At 42.5% G+C, this 18,591-nt stretch overlaps 1 protein-coding gene across 1 annotated transcript in view; it reads left to right on the plus strand.

Annotated features, from left to right (window-relative positions):
- The first annotated feature begins 2,993 nt into the window (after positions 1-2,993).
- PRKACB (protein kinase cAMP-activated catalytic subunit beta) overlaps positions 2,994-18,591 on the plus strand; it is a 76,178-nt gene continuing 60,580 nt past the window's right edge. The window contains exon 1 of the mRNA XM_087733537.1: positions 2,994-3,472. Within this exon, the coding sequence (XP_087589663.1) occupies positions 3,427-3,472 (46 nt within the window). The 5' untranslated portion in view covers positions 2,994-3,426. The remainder of the gene's footprint in view (positions 3,473-18,591) is intronic.

Below are 18,591 nucleotides of genomic sequence, written 5' to 3' on the forward strand. Positions count from 1 at the left end.
CTATCTCATCTAGGAATTGGAATGATTATGGAGTAAAATGATATATGGCTCCAGAAGTAATTACCGTATGAAAAAGTGATTTCCATTAAAAGCACGTGACAGCCTTTGATCTAACAGAAATTTATCTTTTCTGTCCTGAAATGACCCTCTCATTTTTAGTTCTGAGTCTATGTAGAGTGGAATACGCAAGTTTCATCAGGGAACTATACATCCGCTACAAAGCTTTAGGCTTTACCAGAGAAAAAGATTGGTCTTGCTAGGATATTCCTAATCGATAGTTCCCAACAAATATGTAGAAAAATGGATTAAAACCCGTTGTGAGTCACTGAAACTACATCATTAAATGTGTATAGTTCTAAAACTGCTGAGCTGACTTTCTTAGATTATAGCTATTTTTTAAAATCTTATACAGATCAGCAAAACAAATGAAATTTGATTTTTTTTAGGTTGCACCATTACTGAAATATTCTAACATATCTAAACAGAACGTTTTTCATATTTGCATGATTTGATTTTTTAACCAATTGTGTTGCAAGAAAGAAGACAAACTACTTTTATATGAGCAGTGATATGAGGCATTTCAGCATCAAAGGATTTTACATAAGAAAACGAAAGGAGTTTATGTAAGCAAATTAAGGCAAACTGAAGATTAGGGCTAGAATAACAGTTGATGCTCTGAATGCTAAATAAATATGTATACATAACATATATATAATCTGTACTACGTTGGTATGTTCTGCAATTAATTAGTGACTATTAGCTTGTTAATATATCATAAATTGTCTAAGTGGTGTGAACAAGAATGCAAACGTCCAGCCCTAAGTCCTTGTTTCTCTCATCTTCATGTAACACTAGGATCGGGGAAGTGGCTCATTTAATGTTTCACAGCACTGTTGACTTATATTTGTTATGTTTTTGATTATGAGAGTTTCTGGGTATAAGCATTTATGGAAATTCATCAGTGCTGCATGTCTATTCAGAGCATGTGCTTATTTGAGAACCAGTGTCATGCACTGCTGCACATACATATGCAGTGCTGTGTGTGTATATATAGGATTTTGCTGGAGTACGTGCAACGCCCAGCCGATCCTTGTCCAGCAAATCCCAAAGGGCAGTAATGGCTACTGGACCTTGGTGGATCCTCACATATGGAGCATATGCAGCACAATTTGCTAGTGAAGGGATGAGCTGTAATGCCAAGAATATGCTAAAGATGCTGCAGCGTATCTCATTTGTTAGCGATGCTGCTGCTGTCTTCTCAAGGATATCAAAATGTCTGTCAGCACCTGGATGAAAATCAGCTGACTCAGATTCGATCTGGCCAAAATGAAAATGATGATGGCTGGAGCAGGGAAAACGTTTTAAACTGGGGTAACATCTTTACCTCTCTGTGATAGCATCTTCAGACATTTATTTAAATACTACAGCACCTCAGGTTTCTATTGTTTTGTCATTTTCTGAGTGATCAAGATGGTCGATGGCGAAAGTACCCTCTTCTTTTCCCAAGCTTAACTTCTCCTCCTGGTGTGGATCTGGCCACTGCAATCTACATGCCCTTCCCTGGCAGAGTGAATTACCGGTAACTCACTGAACCTCTGGGTAAGTGCATAAAAAATGCAGACTCCAGCTTTGGCAAAATGAGACAGCCTTCTTCAATAGTAGCAGCTTCACCGCCCACAATGGTTTGCAGGTTACTTCCTCACTGTCTAAGTCTTGTTTCTGATCTTCAAAGCAATAAAGACCTGGCTTCCCCAGAGACTGCTTCTTTAATCATAAAAACACAGGTACTCCTCTGAAGCAAGCAGTATCACACAGATCAGGATAATGCAAGTGAGAAGGTGAAAATCAAGCGAAAGTACCTTAACTAAAGTGTTCATTGGTAGAACTTCAACCTACAGAACATCAAGGTAATTCAGGTAAGCGTTCCCAAAACTTTGCAGCTGGATAATCCACGCAGCTTATACCGCTGTCAAGGTAGAGCCACACACTGGCTACATCTGCCCAGTGTTCATATGCAGTGTACTCCACTGCACAGTCTCAGGAGAGCGGAAATTTCCCAGAGGTATCTGCTTTAGCATGCATTAGCGTGTATGCATAAAGTCCTGCCCTACAGAGAGTAAGGTAATTCAGTATTAGGCTGTGACAGCGCGTTCTGCACCGGCAGGCAGCCCAGGGTGTCAGGAGAGGATTTTGATAGCCCCTGTGAAAGATGGTAGCCAGGACGGCTGCTGCTGGAACAACTTATGCAGCCTGCAGCCTTGGGGAAAGAATGCTGCCAGAAGAGGCTGGGTAGCGGATAAATTGTCCTGGCAGGATATATATGGTCTGTGATCCGTAAGATTAGCACTTCTGCTCCCTACTCTTGCCACTTCAAGGCGCATAAAACAGAGCCTTCTTTTTGATAAGCATTTCCTTCCAGAGCTAAAACACCCAAAGCATTTCACGTGGTAAATATATAAAGAGAGCTATCATCAACTTGAAAGTCACAATACCGTTTGAAAACGCGTAGCTGTAGCTATTTATGACATGAGTGGCAGCAAAAAGGGGGAGGAAAAAAAAAAATCTTTCCTGGCAGCTCGCTTAGTTTCTATATTTTTTCCTATAGTCTGTTGAGCCATGTAAATACGGTCTGTGAGCAGGCGGCAAGTGCGAGTTTCCCCGTGTACGCTGCCGGGGCGCAGGCCCGGGCGGGCCGGCCCGGCGGCCGGCGGCGGCTCGGCGGGGTCAGCCGCGGGGTGGGTGCCCGCGGGCCGCCGGGGATGCTCGGGGGAGGCGGCCGAGCCCCCGGCGCCGGGCGGGCGCAGCCGCAGGGCCGCGGCGCTCTCGGCCTCCCGGGGTCACCTTGGGCGCGGCGCGCCTCGCCCCCGCCTCAGCGGCCGGGACGGCCCTGCGGACAGCGGGCACGCCGCGGGCAGCCGCCGCCCCGCCAGGCCGGGCCCTGACGGGCGGGGGGGGAGGTGGTGCGCGGAGGCGGCCACAGCGGCAGGCGCGGAGGCCGAGGGCAGGCGGCCCGCCCGCCCCTGCCCTCCCTCGGCCGCCGCTGGCGCGGGCGGGCGCCGCCCGGGGCTCCCGCAGCCCCCTCCCCCGGGCCGGGCGGCTCCCCCCGCCCCAGGCGGAGGCGGCCGGGGCCCCGGACGGCGGCGTCCCGCGCCCCGCGCGCCCCCGGCGGGCGGCGTAGCAGGGAGGAGGCGCCGCCCCGGCCGTCATTTCCGCCGTGTGTCGGGGTGGGGGAGGGGGGCAGAGCGCTCGCCTCCTCCTCCGCGGCGGCCGGAGACACAGAGACCCAGCGCGGGGCGAGGGGAGCTCAGCCGCCGCCGCCGCCCGGCCAGCCGAGCCCTGCCCTGCCCTGCCCTGCCCCCGCCCGCCGCAGCCGCCCGGCATCCTTCCCGCCCCCCTCCCCCCGCCCCGCGCCGCCCCGGCCCGGCCATGGGGAACGCAGCCACCGCCAAGAAGGGCAACGAGATCGAGAGCGGTGAGTGAGGGGGATCCGCCGCCTCCGCCCCGCCGCCTGGCTCCGCTCCCCGAGGAGGGGCCGGCGGGCCGGGCCCGGTGCGCCCGCCCCGCGCCGCCGCCGCAGGCCCCGCGGCCTAGCGGCTGAGGCGCCGAGCCCCCCGCCCCGCGCAGGCCCGGCCGCCCGCGACCGCCGGCCCCCGGCTCGGCGCGGCCTGCTCGGCGCCGCGGGGAGCCCGCCCCGGCCCCGGCCCCGGCCCGCCCTCCCTCTCGCCCGCCTCGGGGTTTAGCGTCTCAGGAAATAAGCGGGATAAATCCGCCTGCGGCCGCCGGGCCGAGGCGGCCGCCGCCGGGCCGCGCGTCCGGCTGTCCCGCAGCAGGTGTCCGTCCCCGGCGAAGGAGGAGCCGGTGGCGGGGCCGGGGTGGCGGCGGGCAGGTGTCAGCGCCTCCGCCAGCCTCCAGCCTCCATCCTCGCCCCGGCCAGCTCGCTTTCCCCACCCCTGAACACACCCTTGCCGGCGGGGGAGGCCGCCCGCCGCGCCGCGCTCCGTCTGCGGCGGGAGGGTTTTCGTCCCGCTGCGGGGAATGTAGGTCAGAAACTCCCAAGGCGGCCCGGATCGTGCAGCCCCGGTGACCCCGCCGGTCCTGCTCCGCTCCTCGGGGCGCAGCCCCGGCCCCGCGGCGTGTTCGCATCCTTCGGGAGGGCGCTGGGTGCAGGCGTTGCTCTCCTGATCCCTGGGTAAAATGGAAGACAAAAGCATTGATCTGAACTTGCCATCGCAGGGTGCTTTTTGCTGTTTGTTTGGGTTTTTTTTCCCCTAAGTATTTAAGCATAATCTTTAAATAATAGAAAGCTGATTCAATTGTTGGGGGGGGAGGGGGGGGGAGGGAAACACCAGACTTTATTTTTAGTAAGTTAACTTCCTTACTTCGCTTCTAGTGGAAAACTTTGGGTATGTTTGTGGTGGATAAGAGAAAAGACAAGACGCAGAGAGCAGCCCGTTGTGCAAGCTCCGTGTTCCTACAGCAATACCCTTTGTTACTGGAAATTCCCCGGGCGTTATTACAATGGAAAGAAGTTTAAACATCGAAGTTACTTTTTTGGGTTGGTTTTTTTGGTTTGTTTGGGTTGTTTTTGTTTTTTTTTTTCTTTCCAGTTTATTTACTTTTTGTGTGTTTACTACTGAGGTCTGGGGCAGAACCGGGTAACCCGATTTGCATAGGCCGGTGCCTGCCCACACAGCATTCCTGTGGCTTCCCCGGGATCTGCATGGGTGTCTCCAGCTGTGGGACCCAGGGCTCAGCTTGTCCTACTCGGTTCTGCTGTGTGGTTTTGCCTTTCAGTTCTTGCGTCTTATGCCATTATTATTATAGATTTCACAATCCAAATGTTTTACGAGTATTTGACCATTATTGTTTAGTGTTTTTATTTTTTTATTTAGTTGAGTGCATTAATTTTTGATAGGAATTGTTTTAGCCTACCTATAAAGACGTGTGAAGAGAGAGAGAGGGTGAATTGTTTGAAATACTTCAGATGACAAAACACCGCATTTTGTACTTCATAGTAGCTGTATTGCTATTAGTCTGTGCAGTTAAATAACACTACACCACGCAGTGTTTACTTCCGTTGTAATTAATTCTCTTCTGATATTACCAAATACAGTGATTTTTAAGTTGCAGAAGGAGTTTGCTTCAGAACTCCTCTCTCTCCCTTTGTTAGAGTTTAAAAATGAAATGCTGCTAGAGACATCAAGCTCAGATGTTCAGTTACTCAGTATATTTAGCAGCAAAAAGCTCTGTAAGGATACAACTGCTGTAACTAGGAGAAGAAATTGATCATTGTTGACGTACTGCTGGGAAAGACCAGGATTCACTTACTATGGAGGATCAATAGTATATGAATACTATACACATAATAAATTATTGGAAGCAATAGTTAGTTTACTGGCAGTGAAAGTTGGTGTGTAATATATTCATATGATACATGGCAAATAAAAACTAAAGAAACATAAAATGTGATGGAGCTTTAGTATTTCTGATACATATTCACATTGTTGAGCCAGTTTTCCTGTTTTGTATGTTAAGTGTCCTTAGTAGCACATATTCCAAACTTCAGGGCACTGAAAATGAAGTTGTTTGAAGTGGTAACAGAAAAATATCCAGATTTGGCTTGTAAAAGTGATGTCATGCCCTTGGTCCACACATGGAGCGCATGGTATTGTGTGGATCAAGGGCATGCTAAGGTCCCTGAAAGAACAATGAAGGGTAACGCAGCTTGCACTGATAACTGTACTTACTAGTTCATGAAGTGTAATTTGAGACCTCTTTCACTATCTGTGGCCAGCACAGTAAATGCTGTTCACCTAACCGTGGCCCTTATATTCTTCTTGTTTATTTTAGCTTTCCATGTATATTCAAATATCTTCAGTACTTGTTACTTCACTCAGGCTGTCGAGAGGAATACAGCCAGTTGTATGTGAACACCAGTAGTAGAATGGAGCAAACGTTTCGGAGTATTTCTAGGCAGAAGTTGCAGGTGAATGAAATCTGAGTGCCAGTTGAGTTTCTTAAGCTTAGCCACCAAAAAGGTGAATCAGGCTTGCATAGCAGAGAGGGCAAGGTACATATGTGTATGTACAGGAGATGGAAAGCTTCAGCATAGTCCGTTAGGGTTTTATTTCTATACCTTCTGTTCCAGGTTCTCCTAATACACAGTGGATTTTGATTTGGAGGACCAAAATTAAAAGTGGTCCTTTACTAAGGAGAAGCTTAAGGGTTCTGTGCCCGTTTTAAACTCTGTACCTGTTTTAAATGGGTTCATGGTTTTCCCAAGGGAACAGCAGCCTACGAATTCTGAGAGTCTTCTGGAATAATAATATAAGTATTTTTCATTTGAAATCTGAAGAGACACAATTGTTAGTTATCTTAAAAGTTTCTCTAAGTTTGATCCCTCATCCTAATATTCATTTAATTATTCACTTCATTGTTTGGGGTTTTTTTTCAGCTGCTCAATTTGCAGTAGTTGAGAAAACTTCTTTTCCAACCTATGAGTTACAAATGTCAACATGTGGTAAATTGCATTTAAAAAAAAAAAAAAAGGCCACAGGGAGTCTGCCTTAACTTGTCGTAATTAATGTAGCAAAATGTTAGCTTTATTAATATTCATTATCTTGGAATAACTTGTTAAAGTAGCATACAACATAAAAGAAACATAACTACAACACATCTGAGTTTAAAAAAAGTCACATAGCATTTTTTTAATCCAGTAAGTGGATCTGTTATGTTCAAGATCTTATTGATTTTATATGAAACAAGAATGTTTTAACTTTACTAGGACTATTTTCTAAACAGGAATGGATGTCAGTCCTGCAAATTGTAAAGTTTGTAGAAAGTTTGGTTTTTTTTTTCTTCAGATAACTTGATAATTCAGATTTTTTAAGTAATTACTATGTATGGCTCTGAATTATTTGCCCCTTTAGGTATGCAAGGTAATATCATACATGACAGCAAGAAATTTGTTTAGAAATTAATAGTAATCTCACTCGGTGTTTTGTTTGGTTGTTTCCCCCCCCCCCCCTTAGATTCAAGAATACTTAGCTGTGATATTGTCTATTTCTTTCTTTATAATCACCAAGCTGGAGTAGAGACCAGGTGATCACTCTTCGGTGACTGGAAGATTTGTATACTTTCTCTTCTTCCAATAGATCTTGAAACCACGTGGGTTTGGCTTCTGAGTTGCGTTAGCCAGGATTCGGATTGTCCTTGCTGCTTTTTCTGTAGCCATATGTAGTAGTAAATTGCTCTCAAAATGTATGTTTACAATTAAACTGTACATGATTTTCAAAACATAATTCTGTACACATATTTTCTTACCTGGTAGCTAGATCTCCACCTTCCAGTGCACAAGGAATTTATTAATCTAACATGACTTTACTAACTTCGACTTCTATGGTCTTTAAATACCCAAGTACAGCGTGTGTGGTGTGTATTCTGCATGTGAGTTTTATGTTCATTCACTCCTCCTCCTCCTCAAAGTGTTCCCACTACAGTATCTTCAGTATGACAGAGTTCCTATTATAGTCAATTCTTCTCTTTTTAACTCTTATAATTATTCTGTAAGTAGTGCTCCTTAAATGTGCTTGACAGGAAGATGCAGCCTTCGTAATTTTCCTTTGCCAGTAGATTTTAACTTCCTCAGGGGGCATTTCTTAGAACCGAGATCTTTTTTCTTATTTTTCCTGTGCATTCAGTGCTGGGTCATTCTGCTGTATTTACTCATTAGGGACCAAAAGAAACCACAAGTTTGTTTCTTGTAGACCAAATGAGGCAAAGCTTTGCCACTGCTGGCCTTGATTAGATTAAAATTGGTGAAGTAGAGGTGAAAAGCTCCATATCCATTACTATTCCAAGCTTGCTGATTCCCTGTCACTTTTCCAGACACCCTTGTTTCAGTGTTTTTGATCTGAGTGTAGTTTTGTTCAACAGCTGTTGTCTTTTTTCTTTTGCTCATTGTGTTTCTGCTCTCTGATTTTTTGAAATTGATAGCTTTTGGAGCCTTGTTGACACATTTTAGAACATCAGCTATAGTATGTATTGTATAAAGAGTAAGTAACAATGTATATTCCAGTGATGCTGGAATGGACTGTATGGATAACATCTCTAAACAATGTATTTGAAGCTTCTTTCTTTATATTTTTGAGCTTGTATTGTCTCATTATTAATCAGTTAGGTTTCAGCAATATGGAACTCCATCATCTGAAAATCAGAAGTAGTTACAATTACTTGCTGAAGAAATATCTAAAAATTCCTTTGCTCTAATCACCAGTGTAAGACTACCAGTATGCACCATCTGAAAAGAGGCACCATCTGAAAATTCTGCTTGAATTAAAAGCAAAATGCTTATTCACAGCTTGGACTAGCAAAGAGAGAGGCTATCATTTAATGAATTGTAGCCACCTGGTAGCATAACAAAAGGTCAGAAGGACCCCCAAGTCATAAATTAGTTTATGTATTTAGCTGTTGTAGTTAGGCCTTTATTACAGACTCAGACTGCTTTGAAGACAGAATATTTTAAATTACTTGACATTCCCTTGTTGCTGGGTTTCTTTAGTGTTCATTCATTTACCCATATATCCACATTCGTAGAAATGACACAATCAAAAATAATATCTTGAAAAATACTCAGATTTCTCATATTTTTGGCAACAGGCAACAGTCATGTTGTTCCTTAGTGTAATTAAGGCTATGTCTGCTGCAAAAATTAACGATCTCATTGGTACAGGGAGCAGAATGTGGACAGAGAAGTAAGTGGAAAAACTGTCAGGACGCAACGCTACAGGTTACGGTGTTGCAGGCTGCCCTGCCCGAGTGGAGGGCTGTGCTCGACGCCGCGTGTGAGGCTGTTGGGGAGTCTTCTCCAGTTAGTTAAGTTCTTCCATAACTGACACATCTCTCCTTTGGACACAGCTGTGGAAAGCCTTTGGATGGCTGTCAGATTTTGTGTGTTTTGCCTGCATCCTTACTATAGGCATCATGAAGGGATTGTTTGCCCAGAACCTTTTTCTTTTTTAAACTACAGGAGTTAGTTTAATAAAGGATATTATTGTCTCTCTACACAGCAGATGAGTTCCAGATCAGATCCAAGTAGAGTGTATTTTTTTAATCAGCACTTCTGGTTATTTAAGCTTTGCAGAGTTTTCAGTGTTAGCAGCTTGGAGTCAGTGGGGATTTTTCTTATAAACTTGTGAAACTTAGGGTTAGAACTTGGCAAAGAGTCTGCCCTGCAGTGCTGCTCTCAAGCTTTGTCTTTGTTACAGGTGCAAGGTGTGATTTCATAAGCATTTCTTTCAGTTGCAGTTCTGCTTTTCTGTCCCCTGCCACTTTTTTCCTGCCTCTGTGCCCTCAAGTGTGCTGGTGCAACTATTTATGAGACAACAAGGTGAACTGAATTTGAGATTGATCTAGGTTAAAAATAACCCTGTGGAAAAGGGAAAGCAGAAGGGACTTTAGTTAACCTGGATTGGCTTCCTGATCCAGTTCACTGCAGCTATGCTAACAGTTGTACTAGTGCAGGTGGGATGTGGCACAGAGGTGAGACTGGAGAGCAGGCACAAAAGAGGGGCTGCCTGACCTCCTGCTGTTGCTGAAGGGAGAGCTGTGGCGCTGTGGTCTCAGGCTGTACTGCAAGTCTCTTCCTACCATACACAATTTCTGCGCCGTAAGGTAGAAATGCTTCCTGGGGAATGGGAGAGAGGACAAAGCAGCGGAGCTGTGAGGAGGTGAGTGAGAAATGTGTTGTCTCAGGAGCTGCAAAACTAGAAGATAAAGTCACCTTCCTCTCTTTCCTTTTTTTTCTTTTTCTCTTTTTTTTTTTTCCCTGGTATGGTTGGGAAAGGATTACACACATTCCTCTGTGTAATTTTATTTGTGTTATCCTAGTGTTCAGGAGGTCTGGTTGTGAATCAGGACCCCATTTGGTTTGTACAAACACAAAACAGATAATTTATTCTCCAAAACCCACATGTTCTGTTTTGGATAATAAGGTGAATACAGACGGACGGGAAATACAAGATGAAAGTGAGACTAGTAGTCTCTGTAGCAGGAGAATCGGGATAAAGCAATTTGAAGGTACGTTCATAGATGTTGCTATGCAGGGAGCTGGAAGGAACATACAGGGGTAGCCCTGCCTGTAGTGTTCGGGATCCGCACCAGTAGACGACAGTCTCTTTGGTGCTTGGTTGAGCCTGTCTCTTTGGCATCCCGCTTGCTGTTTCTTCAGCATTACAGCAGAATAACATCCACTAAGAGTAAGGTTTCACAAAACAGCTGAGCCCATCTGGTGGCTCGTAGTGTTGAAAAATACATTTTTATTCCTAGACCCTTCATGAGTCACAATTCTAGTGTCTTTCCCATCCATTGATAAGCTGTTTTACAAGGGCAGAAAACTACGTGGTTTTTATCCCCTTGGGTTATCTGCAATTATTTTGCACGCCAAATCAATTCACTGAGGTGTCAGATGGCAACAGACAGATTCAAAGGAAGCGATGAAAGCACTATTGGCAATGAAATGGTGAGGTGGCAAGAAAAAGGAGTCTCTTTTCTTAGCATTGAGCTCTTAGATTAACTCAACAGTTTCCTAAGACCTCACCTTGCGCTAACTTCTTGGAAAAATGATTACTCCAAACTACCCCTTTCCCATCTGCCTTTGTTCATATAATGAATTATTTCAATGCTTGAAGTCTCTAGTGAGAGATGCTAGCACCTAGCAGTTGTACTTAGCTTTTTCAAGCTTTTAGAGTTCCATGAAAATAGAGAAAAATATAGCAAAACATTGCTTCTTTCCATCTCCACACTTATCATATAGATCTTCAAGAGAATAACATTTTAGAAGAGTTTTTTTGCTTATTTTTTCATTTTGTGTTTAGTTTCAGTTCTCTTTTTGCCAATTTGATATTCAAACTAAGAAATGTACCAAAGGTTTTTATTTCATTCATTCATTTTCTCATTCATTAAACTATTTTCTACTCTTCCCTGCCCAGAGGGGTTCATCTATAATCATAGAGGGCTTGCTAGCTTATGATATAATGAGTTCTGCTATATATTCCTAGATACACATGTAGTAAGGGTTAGGCTAACTAATGTGGGTTGCTGAACATTGTACCATGTAGTAAAAGTGTGGAAACATCTTGTTTTGTTTTGGGTTTTTTGTTTTGGGTTGTGTTTGTTTTTTTTTTTTTTAGCCACAACCAGTTTGTTTTCAGTGCTTCTTTACATTGGGATATCATCTATCTATAGTTTTAAGCCGTAGTTTTGAGGGTTTTAGAAAATCTTTCAGAAAATCATAGGGCTATATACTCACACTCTGCATGTTAGAGATAAATGGGCCTCCAGACTGTAAGAAAGCAAAAATCTTTTCCACAACCTAGCTGTTCTCTACCAGAGAAAGCCCGATAAGCATTTTGAGCCAAATTCTCTCCGTAGGAAGGGCAGAGAATTACTGTTCTACCTTGCACTGACTGTTTCTTCTGAGAGGTCTGGTATCTGTGTGATAGACTAACACTGAGATAGTAAGATATCTTACCTGTGCTGTTAAAACAAGAGGTGTAGAAAATTCTCCTTCAACACATTGTTAGATGAATGAATATCTAATCTGCTGGGTGATTTGTAAAGGTAAGTGTTAGTTTTGTTATCCATCTGCCTCTTGTTAACTTTTACCCTTTTGTTAAAATACTGTAATGTTTAAACAGAGAACATCAGGAACTTTTTGTTTATTTTATTTCATTCAAGTTAAGCTGCTTCCAGCAAGTACATACTTGCTAACCTACTGCACTTGCTGTTAATGCTCATCTATAAACCCACAGACTTCCACAGCTGCAGTGTGGTTCAAGAAATTATAACAAAGGAAACTGCATTTCTGGCATGAAGAAGGAAACTTTAAAGATAGAAAAGATTGTTATTTTGCCTGTGCCCAGAATCTGTTCGCTCTTCCCTCCCATGAAATGACATAATTAAGGGTGTATGTACTCAGATACATCAGCAGGTGCATTGTAATAGTAATTAAGGTTAGTTTGGATTACTATGATATTAGGCAGTTTGAAATTCTTTGTTTGTCTTGTAGCAGGTAACAGTAATAGGTTTATTGTATATTTAAATTCTAATTGTTAAGCATATGATAATCTAGCCTTACTTTGCACAGGGAAAAAATGCTGCACCAAAGTCTATCATTAAGATAAAGTTTTTAATGCAAATTACCTGTATTCAAGCATTTTATTAACTGATCCATAGATTAATGTGGTGCCTGGAGGTTTTAATCAGGGTTTCTCATTGAAAAACAGGGTAGGTGGTGTGAGAGAGAGAGAAAGCATTGCATAGCTAAATCAATTTGAAAGATCATGGTATTTGCTTCTAACAGGTGTCATTATGATGAAAGGAGATATGTTTTCATTGATTTGTCGAGGACTATTTTATATTGGGCAGTTTTTAAAAATTCAATGCTTCAGTCATACATTTGGTCCTTGTGAAAACTTGTGCAATGAGAAGTGGGGGGGTGTCTCGTTGAAATCCAGAACCATGCATGCCCTGCAAATTGCAGCACTGGTACTTTGCTTTGGGAATTACGGGTTAAACGTCTTAAAGCAGCAGACTGCAACAGTGCATCCTGTGGCCAAGCTGGTTTCTCTCTGTTGGCTTAAAAATCTCCGTTTTAGTGGTACTTGTTTATGTAAACTGAACTTCAGAATGAAATAAGGTGCTAAATCGTTTAGCTTAATTTAATGACCTATGTGAATATCAAGTAAGTCAGTCTACAGCAGCTTCATGGGATGTGGAATCGCTTGGAAGGTTCAGGATGTGTAGCGCTTTGTAATGGTTCTTATGGTGTCTGCTGGTTATTTTGCAAATTAGCAGATTTTTTTTTTCTTTGAATTTCTTGAAGACTAACGATCAGATGCAAAACTGCCATGAAAACAAAATTAGCTTCAGTTTTCCACACAGATTGCTCTAACACCCAAGAACAGTTCAATATCTAAATTTTGTCTATTATTATGGCACACTTTCTGCCAGAAGATTGCACTTTCAATTCTGCCTACATCATTATCAAACTGCTCATTTGGTATTCAAATGCAGAATTTATTTCATTTGCCTATTAAGTTAGGTTTTTTTGTATTGAACTCCAAGGTAGAACGTTCTTGAACTTTAAATGAATGTGTCCACAGTTGTGACTTTTTTCTCCTTCTGTTTTCATTGCTGAGTAATATCTGTTACCATTTGTAGGTAACAAACATATCAAACATGTTGCATCTAAGGCGAACGCTCGGGAAAAGGTTGGCAAGGATGGCAAAAGGTTCTGAATGATTTCCATATAAAGAATTACTATGCAAGTGACATCTCTTCTATCTAGAATAGATAGAGGATGTGATCTGTAAAATTGTGTATGGCATGGGAAGTGAGAAGTGTCTTACGCTTGCCCTGTTCTTGCTTTTCTTTAGCAGCCACTTCGAGTCACTGTTTCTGTTGGCTTTTTCCTTAGGGGCAGATAACAGTTTATTCCTAATAAAACATTAGAGCCCTCCTTGAGAATGAGGAACTACAGAAAAAGAGAATGGAGGGAAACCAAGGAACAGCTGGTACAAGAGGAGGAGTGTGGGTTAGGAAATGTAAAAATAGGGAGCCGAAGGGAGCACGAAGCAGAGTACAGTCTGTGTCTTGTCCACGTTCTCCTGTCCTGGAAGAGGGAGCTGATGAACCCTGGCCAGAGATGCCTTGCCTGAGGAGGTGGAAGTAGATGCTGTGGGTATCAGGCTCATCCTGTGAAGCTTCTTCCTCCTAGTTGCAGCTTGGTCAGAGCCAGTGGAGTCGATGAAGAGATCCTGCATGACGCAGAGCCTTAGAGGGGAAGTGTATAAATACAGAGGTGAGCAAAGAGCATCTTAATAAGAGGTTTTGGAGAAGCTGGAGGAGGGATTGCCATTTGTCCTACTTCGGCCGTGGCATGCGTGTGTTCCACATTATCCCAGAGGGAGCTAAACTTTTGGGACCACAGGAACAGCAGTATGGATGTGCCCATCTCTTTAAAGTATTTTTCCTGGCTGGGCTCTGGATTTAGCCCAGAGTACAAGCTAGTCCACCCTGGTGTCTTGCCTCTTCTGATGGTAGGAGATCCTGTCTCCTGCTGTCTGGGCAGAGCAAAAGGTGAGAAAGTGAAGTATGAGTGCATAGTGGAATTTTCCAAGACGAGGAGTGAAGATGAACTGGATGTCGGGAAGCCTACTGAAATACTGCGTGGGGAAGTTTGTGTATATAACAGGGATGACAATCTTCTGCTGGTGTTGCAGTTCCCTCAGTCTTGTAACCAGGAGTTATGCTGTTGCTGTAGAGGTGGCATTGCAGGTCAGGGCACCAGTGACTAGCTTCATGCCAGATACCCAAAGCAACATTCGTATTTTGGTTCTGCCACATATGCCAGGTGTACTTAGCATATAGTTTCAGCCACCTTTAGCATTTTCTGTTGATACCTGTTATGGTGAGTCCCTTATTTACCTACAGTCCTAATCTTCTTTGTGCACTTAACTGTATTCCTAGCAGTCCTCGCCTATGTTTTCCTGTAGTCTGACGTAAAACAGTTTTACATTGCACTGAAGAACTCCATTGTTTTCTGTACCGAAGCGGTACTTTTTGTCTGATCTTTCTGTCATGATAATTGTAGGTGCTACTTGTATACCTTCAAACAGGATGATTTTTTTTTTTTTTTAAGGATGGTGTCTCTTTAGAAGCTTGCTATTTTCAGGAGCTAAACTGATATTATAAAGTTGTTCCCTTCAGAAGAGTTGGGGGTTTTGGTGATGGTGGTTTTTGGTTTTTGTTCTGTTTGTTCTTTTTTTAAGCAGATGCTTGAAACTATGCCATTTATTAAAGAAAAGCATTTGCTAAGTAATTGATAGCAGGAATATAGAACATAATTTGGCCAAATAACTGTTGTGCTTTTCAACCGTAGGACAGTGTTATATGATTATTTGGTTGAATTTCTAAATCAGTTATAGCCACAATTACTTGTTGGTATTACTTAGAATGTTTTTTCAGGACCTCTTCTAGAAGCAATTTTATAGTTTCTGCAGGGCAGGAGCTGTGTTTTCAGAGTAGAACCTGATTTTTGCTGGTATGATGGTGTTTTGGAAAAAAACCCGAAACATGGTTGTATTGTCTCCATCTTGAGGTTTGAGGCTATAATTATGAAACTTTCTTCAACTTGCTGCTTACAGAATAGTTACATGACCAATTTTCTTTGGCAGTAAAGCTGACTTGAAAAATTCCTGCCCTGATCACCCCGGCTGCTCTGCTCGCAACTACAATTTGCTGCTCCTCCTGTGCTGATACAGCTGTTTGAGGACTGCTCTGAAGTGTCACCGAAATGGTTAAAACCCTTACTCCCATCAGGCTCTGCTGTTTTAACCCACTAATTTCATGGATCTCTCAAAATATAGCCCCACCTTGTGTTGGACTGATAAAAAGGAGGGATGTGAAAGAAAGGGTGAAACGCTGTAAGTGGATTTTACCGCTGAAGAAAAGGTACTAAGCATTTCACTGAAGGGAAGGAGAAAATGCTAGCATTGCACAGTGTTGATCTAAGCTTTTAGATATGTTAACCTGAGATTGTTTTTAATTTGAGGGGCTCTTTGGAGCCTTCCCTTCAACCAGAGAGGCTGCTGGCTGACTGACTTTTGTAAGGATTTGCATCGCCATGCCATTCTCAAATACTATCAGCAAAAGTTGTCCTATTTTTGCTTACTACTGAGACTAAAATAGTATTCGTAACATTTTAGTTCTTCTAAATGTGATTGCCCTCATGGTCATCAGAGCAAAATTTATTTTGACAAAGTTATCTAAAGGATCCCCAGCCTTCCTCTTCATATTTTTAATTACTCCAGAATGTACTCAAGTATTTGTTAGGGGAAATAAAACTGGAAGATGACTAATACGTACACACTCATTTTAGATACAGCATGTGAGTAGGGAGTAACAGGAGGAAGAAGACAGACATGCAGATCTGTGCAGTAGCACAATGAGAGATGTGAAAGAACCAGATATCGAAGCTAGCCTAAATGATACAGTAAGGCTTGAGGTATAAGCACTGCAAATTTAGTATGATCTTTGACAAGAAAAATGAAGGCATCTCTTGCATTTACCTTTTCTGCACTTGAACTGAATTTTCCACTTAATGGTGAAGATACTGATTTTCTGCAGGATGTATTTTTCATTTAAAGTGAAAATAAAGTTTGTAGCCTTACTGCTCTTTCTTTCAAAAGATAACTTTTGGTGGTTCTGCCTTTTTGTGTGAAAATAATCCCAAACAGAAAATAGTAGTTGGCTGGTTTTCCACAGTTCTATTCAGAACGTTGTAATTTTCTCCACCAACTAAATTGACTCATTCATTTCCACTAATACATACAAACTTACTTGTTCTGCTGCCAGTCGTCTTGTTAAGACGACTAGCCCAAAATGTAGTGGCTGGGAAAACAGAGTAGTAGATGTTCAGTATGGAAAGAATATAAATGCCAGCCTTTCACACGCAGTCCCTTTGGACTTGGACAGAAGAGGAAAATTTTTCACAATGAGAACAATCAGCCGTTGGAATAATCTCCCCAGGGAGTGGTGGATTCCCTAACGTCGGACACTTTTAAGGTTCGGCTGGTCAGAGTGCTGGGCCATCTTGTCTAGACCGTGCTTTTGCCAAGAAAGGTTGGACCAGTTGATCCTTGAGGTCCCTTCCAACCTGGTATTCTATAGTTCTGTGACGTGTGGTGGAGAAGCTGAGTAGCAAAGCAAGTCTGTGGAGCTTGCGATTGATTGTTACTTGTGCAGCACTTGAGAGGGGTTTATAGAAAGTGACTGCAAGTTGGGGAGGAGAGAGTAGAGATCAGGTACATTTATGAGAAATAGAGCAGTGGTGAGAATTTGGATTTCTCTCAAATGACATGGTGGTGGTTGGATAACCTGAAGAGGGCAAGAGTTATATGAAAAGCTGTATTGATCTCTTATTGAATGTACATTTAATCATTAAAAAGAGAGACATTTAGTGAGTTTGGGGAAAATGTATCCTGCAGTTGCAAGAGATGGAATATATACAGTATTATGGGTGTAAGACACTATTGGCAGTTTTCTGAAAGTCAAAGTAGTAGTAAATACTGCAGAAGGAAGATGCAAGAGAATAAAGAAATGGTATTATTAGTCCCTATCAAGTATTTGCTAATGATATAGGTAGCAGCAATAACATTATGGCATGAGGAATATTTTTCCTCTTCCAAAATACAGAAGTACACTAGTGTTACGTGGGGGGGAAAAAAACAAACCAAACCAAAACGTAAAACTGTTGACACACATAAAAGCCCAGTTCTTCTTTATTGGTAATAAGGAGCATTAACTTCTTGATGTGGTAGAAAAAAAGATCTGATCATCCTCTGTTATGTAAATCTCTTAATATTATTCTTTGGGACCCTTGCTTTCTCACTGACAAGAGGCCATTGGACCTTCACTGGTGCTCCAAGAATATGATGAAACAGTAAATCTCCCTGTTTGTGGTTACATCAAGAGCTATTGAATAAAAGGTAGCATTAAATTTTTTCTGGTGTTTCGTCATATGGCAGAGCATATTCTCTCGTGAGAGATTAAATTGCAGATGTTGCTGACATCTGTTACTGTTTGGGAGGTTCTTGTTTCTTTGTGTATTTGGAGGAGGGTTAGCCGAATCATAATTACTTGTCTGCTGCAGCAGCAGCAACTTTGCAATATCCTTTGATAGGAGGCAATCTGGAACCACAAACGAAAACAATACTTCATTTTTATATATGTCTGTTCTTACTGGTGTGGTTTTGTGGTCTAAACACAGCTTAATTGTCACAGTGTTGGATAATTTAGAACTGAACTTAGAGGACTGCTATGTGAAGTACTAAAATACTGTGCTTAGAATTAGACATTGTTGCTGTTTAAAAAGTACTTCCAGCTAATCGTTCTTCTCAAGTACTTCTCCAGTGGTGATAGTATTTAAGAAGAGACAGCAAAATTAGAACAGTTTTGAAAGATGACCTACAAGCAGATATAAATCTGGTCGTTCAAGTTGTTACAATTTAAGAAGGCAAAAATGTACTCCTAGCAGTATCCTAATATTTATAGCTTCTTCGTACTGAAGTATGCATAGATGGAATTCACTTAACTGAAGGAAAATCTCTGAACAAGGGGAAGAGGAAATTCTGCCGCCCCACACCCCTCTTCATGATTTTTCAGGTTAGAGAAAGTGAGGAGGATAACAGTTTTATTACAATATAATTATGCTCTAGGTAGGATCATTGTTTGTAAACATTTTATTGTATTTTGGCAAATGCGATGTTGGTGAGTGATACCTTTGAGTCGAAGTTAGAAAAATGGAAAGAAGTGGTAGTTAATATATCAACAGTTACAGCTTAAAGCATTCTCATATTAGTAATTTAAAATTCTGTAATATACATTAATATTCTGTAGAGTTGTGTGAGATACTACAGGAATTCAGAGATCACTTTACCTTTTTTCAAGTAAATGCACGAAAGAGTGGAGATGATGGCCAGTTATTGTTCCATTCACATCTTAGGCATCATTTTTGCCAAAGCAACCGAA

The sequence above is a fragment of the Nipponia nippon genome, unplaced genomic scaffold (assembly GCF_047370975.1).
Source record: "Nipponia nippon isolate SJK-2023a ecotype South Korea unplaced genomic scaffold, ASM4737097v1 scaffold_5, whole genome shotgun sequence".
Lineage (NCBI taxonomy): Eukaryota > Metazoa > Chordata > Aves > Pelecaniformes > Threskiornithidae > Nipponia > Nipponia nippon.